Source organism: Mandrillus leucophaeus, unplaced genomic scaffold (genome assembly GCF_000951045.1).
Source record: "Mandrillus leucophaeus isolate KB7577 unplaced genomic scaffold, Mleu.le_1.0 Scaffold290, whole genome shotgun sequence".
Classification (NCBI taxonomy): Eukaryota; Metazoa; Chordata; class Mammalia; order Primates; family Cercopithecidae; genus Mandrillus; species Mandrillus leucophaeus.
In genome coordinates, this window is record NW_012103032.1 from 1,781,956 (window position 1) to 1,790,784 (window position 8,829).

At 54.0% G+C, this 8,829-nt stretch overlaps 1 protein-coding gene across 1 annotated transcript; it reads right to left on the reverse strand.

Moving 5' to 3' along the window:
* Nucleotides 1–1,546: 1,546 nt before the first annotated feature.
* C1QL1 (complement component 1, q subcomponent-like 1) lies at nucleotides 1,547–8,829 on the reverse strand (the record flags this gene model as incomplete). Its single annotated transcript, XM_011985995.1, has 2 exons — nucleotides 1,547–2,218; nucleotides 8,584–8,829. Coding segments are annotated over 2 exons (426 nt in total), but the record flags the coding sequence as incomplete, so codon positions are not given.

The following is an 8,829-nucleotide window of genomic DNA, read 5'->3' on the forward strand; positions in this document are numbered from 1 at the left end:
CTCAGATCTGCTTTGGAGATCCCAACTCTATGAAATATGGTGTGCCAGGTAAGAGCATGGTCTTTGGTTCAAATACTGGCATGTGCCTGTTTTTAGCTCTGTGATCTTGGCAAGTTGTTTAACCTCTCTGAGCCTCAGTTTCCTCATCTAAAATGGATAAAATAACAGCATAATTTTAAAGGGCATGAGATAATTTCCTGTAGATCTACTGCCTACCCCCGCACACATATCCATGAGATAATATTTATAAAGTTCTTACATAGTACCTGACATATAGCGGGTACTCTCTCAATATTAGCTGTTGTTATCTAGAAATGCCCTGTGTGACATGGCCCCTAGTTGCAGGAAGTGAGGATGGCAGTGGTGGGGTAAGGGGACTTGGTATGTCTTGGATTTTCTTTCTTTTTCTTTTTGAGATGGAGTCTTGCTCTGCCGCCTAGTGCAATGGCGCGATCTCAGCTCACTACAACCTCCGCCTCCAGAATTCCAGCGATTCTGCCTCAGCCTCCCAATCCCAGTAGCAGGGATTACAGGCGCCTGCCACCACGCCTAACTAATTTTTGTATTTTCAGTAGAGACAGGTTTTCACCATGTTGGCCAGGCTAGTCTCAAACTCCTGACCTCGGTGATCCTCCCACCTCGGCTTCCCAAAGTGCTGGGATTACAAGCATGAGCCACCGAGATCGCATACTTGAAAGCATTTTGCAACAGTTACAGATAAATAATAAAAGCTATGTTTATTGAGCACTTAACAATATACCTCACTAATCCTCAATCAAGTGAGGTAGGTCTCCTTACCTACGTTTATTGATGAGGAAACCAAAGCACAGAGGTCAAGTGCGTAGACCTAGGTCAACCAGCCTTTAGTCCAAAGGATGTTCCTTTCTATGGCTGTCATTAATCCTAAATTGAATTGAGAGGAGTGACTTGCCCAGGATCATACATGGTGGCCCAGGGCTGGACCTAGGTCTCCCAGTTTAAAGATCACCTGTGCCTGTGGAATGCTGATGCCACTTTCAGCGAGGCTCACACCTGTAATCCCAGCACTCTGGGAGGCTGAGGCAGGTGGATCACGAGGTCAGGAGGTTGAGACCAGCCTGGTCAACATGGTGAAACCCCATCTCTACTAAAAATACAAAAATTAGCTGGGCGTGGTGGTGCACGCCTGTATTCCTAGCTACTCAGGAGGCTGAGGCAGGAGAATCACTTGAACCTGGGAGGTGGAGGTTGCAGTGAGCCGAGTTCTTGCCACTGCACTCCAGCCTGGGGACACAGGGAGACTCCTCGGTCTCAAAAAAAAAAAAAAAAAGGAATTTGTCCACCATGGAAGATGATGAAGTAACTGGGCTGCTTCCCATCCCAGCTTTCCAGGCCGACTTGGGCTGTGGGGGGCATTGGACCCTTTGGCAACTTCCTCCTGGAGCAGCTCAAGTTCTGGCACCTGGTTTCCCCTAGAAACTTCCACCAGACCCCTTCCTAATCTGGAGGAGGGCACGGTCCGCGGTTCCCTCCCTCAACCCTCCCCAGGGCACAGACTGAAACCCCCGCGGGGTGACAATGTTTTTATTATAGCTTTGGTCAGACGGGGCACAGCCGGGCAGGGGCTCTGAGGGTGCTGGGAAGCAATCCAGTCCCCAACTCCCCCTTTCCCTGGGCGCGCCACCCCGGAGGGAGCCAAGGGCAGCTCATCTCAGAGCGCAGGAAGCAACCCCGCCGCCGCGACCTCTCCCCAGGCTGGGGTGGGCTGGCAGGCGGAGGTGGGCAGTAAACAGTCCTATTGTACAAATATATAGCGTGGGCCGGGCGGGGGCGGTCAACCCCGGCTCCCGGGCACGGGGACAGGGCGCGCTGGGCCCGGCTCTGCAGCGAGCCGGCGGGAGGGCCTAGCCGTGGCCCAGGCGGTGGTGAGCACGGGCCGGGGGCGTCATAGCCGGGGAGGGCCGGGCGGCGAGCGGGTGGGCAGGGGCGAGTCATCGTCTGCCCCGCCCGGAGGGGATCCCGCGGGGGTGAGGGACGTGGGTGGAGGGACACGGGGAGCTCAGTCGGAGTAGATGATGAAGCCAGAGAACGTGCTGTATTTGTTGCTGTTGCCGCCGTGTGCTTTGCCTCCATCGAGCTTGATGAAGACCTCGTCGCCGGCGTCCAGGTGCAGGATCACGCTGTTGCTGGCGTAGTCATAGTTCTGATCCGCGTCCTGGGCAATAGCACTGGCCCGCACCTGCGGGTAGGGGACACGGGAGGGAGGGCGAGAGAGGAGGGAGGATGAGAAGAGAGGGAGGTGAGGCAGTCCCGGGGAGGATCAGCAGACCCTGAAACCTGGCCTGCAGCCTCGCCTCATCCCACCCGGCCCCCTCCCAATCGTACAGAACTTGTTTCAGGAGAGGGGCGGAGACGAGCCCTGGATTTCTAGGGCAGGTCTGATCTGGGCCTGAATTGGGAGTCAAGGCAGAGTCTTCCTCCTTCACTCCTATAGGGCTTTCCATCCAGCTGGCCCAGAACCTCAATACCTCCAGGAAGCCTGGAAGCCGCTCCTTGCAAAGAGGAATTCTCTGGACCTCCAGGGGACGGAGGGCCTTCCCTTCTCTCATCATTCCTTCCTCTCTGCTTTCATAATGATGCCATCGTTTCAGCCACACCCGCTGGATCGTATGTCAGTGGATGGACACAAGGGCACACCTTGGCCCCACAGGTCAGGCAGCTGGATCAATGCCAGACTGCCAGTCAGCAACCATCCTGGAACCAGGGCCAGGTCTTTGGTCTGAAATGCATTCCAGAGTCTCCCCTGCTGCAGCAGTGAGACAGAAGGCCTGGTAATGCTTTCCCCTCCCAGGGCTTAGAAGGAGTATGGGTGCCAGTCTCCATGGAGCTATAGCTATACACCTGTCACTATCCACCCAAAGAGGACTTGTAGCTCCTCCTATCTCACCTCAGGGTGGTAGAAAGGAACTGGGTGGGAAGAAGGGAATCCAGGCCCTACTTCCCTCTGGGATTTTTGGTCTGAAGTGACATCCTTGCTGGTCCCTGCCTTGATGGGGGATGGGGAGGGACAGGCAGGATAATGGGTCAAGGGAGCACCAGCATTTGGGTTTGGAGCCTGCTGTCACTTTTGGAGGCTCTGACTATAATCATAAGAGATTGTGTGTGGCTGGGCACGGTGGCTCACGCATGTAATCCCAGCACTTCGGAAGGCCCAGGTTGGTGGAAAATTTGTGGTCAGGAATTCGAGACCAGACTGGCCAACACGGTGAGACCCCCATCTCTACTAAAAATGCAAAAATTAGCTAGGTGTAGTGGCGCATGCCTGTAATCCTAGTTCCTGGGGAGGCCGAGGCAGAATCACTTAAACCTGGAAGATGGAGGCTGCAGTGAGCCAAGATCACGCCACTGCACTCCAGCCTGGGCGACACAGTGAGACTCAGTTTCAAAAAAAAAAGAGAGAGAGAGATTGTGTGGTGGTGAACAAATGATCTACAGACATTCCTCTAACAGGGATGGAAACATAAGTCCTGAGTTCGAGGATCGGGGCCTCTCCAGTGTATCCTGGGTAGAGACCTGGAAGAGAAGCGCCCTCTCCAGGACTGTGGCTTGTGGTGTGGGGAGGCTGCACTGAGTGGAGTTCTCTCAGGTTTCTCCACGGCCCCTCTCTATCCTGTCCCTTCACGGAAGGCAGCTCACCATCCCACCCTCCAGGGCTGAAATCTGGGTAGAACCAAGCCAAATTAGGGGAGGGGCCCATCCTCTCTCCTGGACTGGAGGCAGCACTGCAGGTCAGCTGTGCCAGAGCTGCTGACTCAGCCGCGATGCTGCAATGAAAAGGACCGGACATATTTGCATGAGGGCCTCCCTTTAAAGCCCATCTCCAACCCCTTCTTCTCCTTCAACCTCTTCTTTCCAACCAGAGAAGAAACTCTTTGTGCGCTTAGCTGGGAAAACTGGTCTAGTTAAAGGTGGGAGGGAATAAATGAGAGGGGAGACGCTGTCTGCCAAGGAGCTCAGTTTCTGTGTCTAGAAAATGGATGAGAAGGCTTTGCCTCACCACTGCCACCTCTGTAAAAGTCTTTTGATGATGAAGAAAAAAAACATTTAGATCTTGATGGGGCTTTGAGTTATTAGGGAAGAGCTGAAAGCAAACAGCCAACTTCTGTATTGTTCCCTGAGCCCTAATCCTGGTAGTATTTATTATTACACACGCATTTCATTATCTTTGCTAATAAATTACTACTAATAACAATTATTTTTATTGCCCAGATTAATTTAGCCTTAATTCATTAAAACAGTGTGCTCCTTAATAGCCAAATCCATTGGAACAGAGTCATCTGTCATCAGGAATCTCCTGGTGATGTGACTGTATCAGAACTGTTATGCTTATGTTTATTATTTATTCATCACCATGATTGTTGCCGTAATTATCCTAATTATCCATGGAGGCAGAGAGAATTTATGCCCTTCCATCCTTAGATGGTGGGGCATCCAGGGTTGGAACCCAGGGGTCCCAATTCTCTGCCTGACTGGAGACAGTTGAGGTCTGCAGCTCCTCCTGGGGTCCAAGGGGAAGTGTGGGTAAACGAGGTTGCCAAGGAAGCAAGAAAGCAGGTTTGGGCCTTGTTATGAGGGAGCGCTGCAGAATCAGTTCCTCAAGGGCTGCCAGGAGGGGAAACTGAGGCAATGGTCTGACCAAGGGAACTGGGTGAGAGGGTATCCAGGAAACATGTTCCTGCCCTCAGATCAATGCTGGGGTCTTGGGTGTGCGGATGTGGCTCCCATAGGGGAGCCAGCGTAGCCCATGGGGGACGCTTGCATTTTCACATATTTACTGCATTCCTGCTGTGCCAGGCATTGTGCTCTGTGTTGTGAAAGGTATAGGGGCCAGAGAGGATAGTCAGGGGACCATCTGCCACCACCAGGGGAGAGGCTGATCTCCTTAGGTCTTGTTCCTTTTTGAGACAGAGTCTCGGTCTGTCACCTAGGATGGAGTGCAGAGGTGCAATCTCAGCTCACTGCAACTTCCGCTTCCCAGATTCAAGTGATTCTCCTACCTCAGCCTTCCAAATAGCTGGAATTACAGGCATCCACCACCACACCCAGCCTTTTTTTTTTTTTTTTTCTTTTTTTTTTGTATTTTTAGTAGAGACAGGGTTTCACCATGTTGGACAGGCTGGTCTCGAACTCCTGACCTCTGGTGATCCGCCCGCCTCGGCCTCCCAAAGTGCTGGGATTACAAGAGTGAGCCACCGTGCCGGCCTTCTTAGGTCTTTATGCCGCCACCTTGAATTTATATATGCCAGCACCTCTCGCTGCAGTCAGAGTCTGTTGTCAAACCCCTTGCCCATTGGTGATACTCACCTCCCCACAGCCTGCTACCCTGGATAAGCAGCACCCTGACCACAGGCCCTGGCACATCCTCACAAAGCCCCCTGCCCAGTTTATTAATTTTGTGTCCTCTCCAACCCACCTGAACTGTGGATCTTGGAGGCAGCTGCAGGCAACTCACCACACCCAGCGCCCCACTGCCAACCCAGAGTCCTTTCCCCAGGCTCCTCGCATCCTAATGGTCAGGACTTGGTGCCATCAGGGGTGTTGATGCAAGGCTACCCCTAAGGACAGGGGCCAGTGGGCCTCAGATAAGGACAGAGGGAGCCTCAGTGCCAGGCATGAAGGTGGCACTCCCTATCCCGAACTTGCCCAGAGAAGAGGCAGAGCCCAGATTCAGCTCTGCCTCCCTAAAGAAATTCTGGAAGCCTCTCTACAGGCAGGAAGCCAGGAAGAAAAAGTGCAGTGCTCAGGATGGCCCCGGGTTCTGAAGTCACGGGGGATACAAGCTTCTCTCTTTTGTTCGCATCCATTGCCTGGTCCTGCCATTTTTTTTCTCTGCTTATTTAAATGTCCTCGTCCACCTCTGAGCTGGCTTTCTCCTACACTTGACCTTTTATTTTCTCCCTAGTGGTATCTCCTCACCTTGGGGACCAAGGTTCACCATCTTCTTCCCTGCATCAGGTTGGTCTGCACCAGGGTAGGCCCTACTGAAGCACTCCCTCCCAGCCAACATATTTGGGGACCGAAGTCATCAATTGGGCTCGCAGCCCACCTTTAACACAGTACTCGTTGGGGTGTGTGATTGTACGTTACGAATGTTCCCCCTGCATAGGCCATGAGGTCTTGGAGGGCAAGTGGACTGAACTCCTACAAAGCCTCAAACCTGGCTCCTAGTAGGGGCTCAAAACTAACAAGTGGGATGACTAGTGAGATCAAATGAGTCTCTTGGGCAATTTGGAAGAAGTCATAAAGGACATGGGAGAGGGGGCTATAGACCCCACTATTTCTCCTGGTTTTCTTTCTTTCTTTTTTTTTTGAGACAGTCTCACTCTGTTGCCCAGGCTAGAGTACAGTGGTGAGATCTCACCTCATTGCAACCTCCACCTCCTGGGTTCAAGTGATTCTCTTGCCTCAGCCTCCTGAGTAACTGGGATTACAGGCATGCACCATCACACCCAGCTAATTTTTGTATTTTTAATAGAGGTGGTGTTTCGCCGTGTTGGCCAGGCTGATCTCAAACCCCTGACCTCAGCTGATCCACCTGCTTTCGCTTCCCAAAGTGCTGGGATTAGAGACGTGAGCCACTGCGCCCAGCCTCTCCTGGTTTTCTTTTGAGGGGGCTGGTTTGAGTAACTATTAAGTGCTAGGCCTTTGAAACCCCTAGTTAAAGTCACCTCCTTTTTTCCTATTAGCCTGTGGTCTCATCTCCAGTGAGCACCCCTTCATCAGACTCTGTCAACACCCTGCCCCTGATGGAAGGAAAAGGAGCTTTTGAGATGGTTTTACCTCCCAGTGACTGACACAAGTTCCCCACTCTAAGCACACAGCATCTCTGGGGACCTGTGGGGACTTCCTGAGGTGGTGCAGGGTCTAGGGCCAACCTGTGGCCTGATGACTGCCTCCCTATCCAGGCAAGCTGTCAATCCACTGAAACCTCAGCTCTGTGTCAGCCCAAACTTCTTTGGGAAAGGAAGACATTCCATTGATGAAGGTGACATTGCTGCATCCCTTATTGGTGATTAATAGGGGGAATCATGGGGCTGTCTGCAGAATGAGCCTTTGCTGGATACTGGGGCCTCCCATTTGGTCAGGAACCAAGGACAAAGGGGAGAGACACAGGGATGTCTGATGGACACACGTGGGAGAGAGAGACATACAAGGAATAGAGAAGAGTGGGGTTAGACCCAGGGAGGAGAGGCCAGAAACCCAGGGAGAGACGGAAAAGGCAGACACAGGAGAGAGATGGATAAGAAACAGAAAAATAGAAGAAAGAGGCAGGGGAGAGGCAGAAACCAGAGAAAAGGTGTTGGGTGGGGGGGCAGCAGCCAGGCAGAAGAAAGAGAAGAGGGGCTGATTTACAAGAACCTGGCTGGCTATCTGCTCACTTTCCCTGCTTGCTCCTGTCCCTGCCCCCAAGACTTGCAGACCCGCAGGCTGGCAGAGCTTCAGGGCAGTGCTGCCGTGGGAAGGGTTCCAACAAAGTCTTGCATCTCAATCCTGGGAGATTCCTCCTCAACTTCCACTAGCTCAGTTTTAGTTCTGACCAGCGGTCCCCTTCTTCCAAGAGAATGCTCGGCCTGACCACACCCCCAGGCCGCAGGCCACCATGAGTGGGAGCACTGGGAAGGGAGATGGTATCAAGATAGCTGGCTAAAATTGTCACCCCGGGGCGGGGCTGGGTGGAGGTTGGTCCTGGGGTCGGCCATTCCAAGGAGAGCTACAGGCACATGCGAGTCCCGGTACCAGAGTCCCCGACACACTCAGCGCTTTCCAGCTCCAGCGTCTGAGGTGGGGACAGAGAATGGAGAAGATCCCACATACCCCAGAGTCAGGAGGAGCTGGAGCGGGAGACCAAGAGGAGGGGGAGTTTCCATTTCCTCCCCCGCCTCAAGAGGAAAAACTACCCCTCCCCCTCAGACTGCCTTCTTGTTGGGGCAGCTCTGCTACAGTGGGAAAGAGCTCCCAACTCCCGGATTTTGCAAAGGGTGTCAGATCCGCCCAATGGTCCCTTCTCGAGAGCAGGGGACGCACTGCAGCCAGGGCTCTAAGCACCGGGCTCCCTTTGCCTTTGTGCCCCAAACATTTCCTGCAGCCACCTTTCTCCGTGTGCGCCCATGGCCATGCGCCTAGGCGCCCGCGGGCGCGGATGCCGCTTCTCCCTATTCCATGCGCCAGAGCTCATCCTTGCCCTCCCCTTATCGCCCGCTGGTGTCGGCCCTAATCCACTTCCCAAGGGGCAAGCCCCCAAGGGCAAGTCTGTGCACCTGTGAGCCCTGCGCTCTGACTAGTTGGGTTCGTTTCCCGCATTTCCAGCAGCGTTCCAGACGGTGCCCAGCAGCGTCTGTCTTGGAGCGGGAGCCCAGGAACTGAGGATTGGAGATGTCCGCTGGCTCCGACCATCCCCACACGTGATGCCCAAGCAGGGCAGTAGGGTGGGGTCTCCACCTGTGTCCGCCTGGTGCCCTCGCCAACTCCGATCAGGTACCCATTTGCCCCGGGCTCCCTGGGTGCCCTGCCCCCAGGCCAGCCCCATGCCCCCGCCTGGCCCACCTGGCCATTCTTGCAGAGGTCTGCCCACATACTGGTGCCGTCGCCGCCGCGCATGAGGACATGGTAGGTGAAAAAGTAGGTGCCGGGAATGTTGCACGTAAACTTGCCGCTGGCCGCGTCGTAGTTGTTGCCTAGGTTGGTGACCACGTCGTCAAACTTGAGCACCTCGTAACCCTCGTGGGGGTTCTTGAGGCCGGCGTAGAAGGCCACGCGCGGCACCGTGGTGTAGGTGGCCGTGCTGATGGC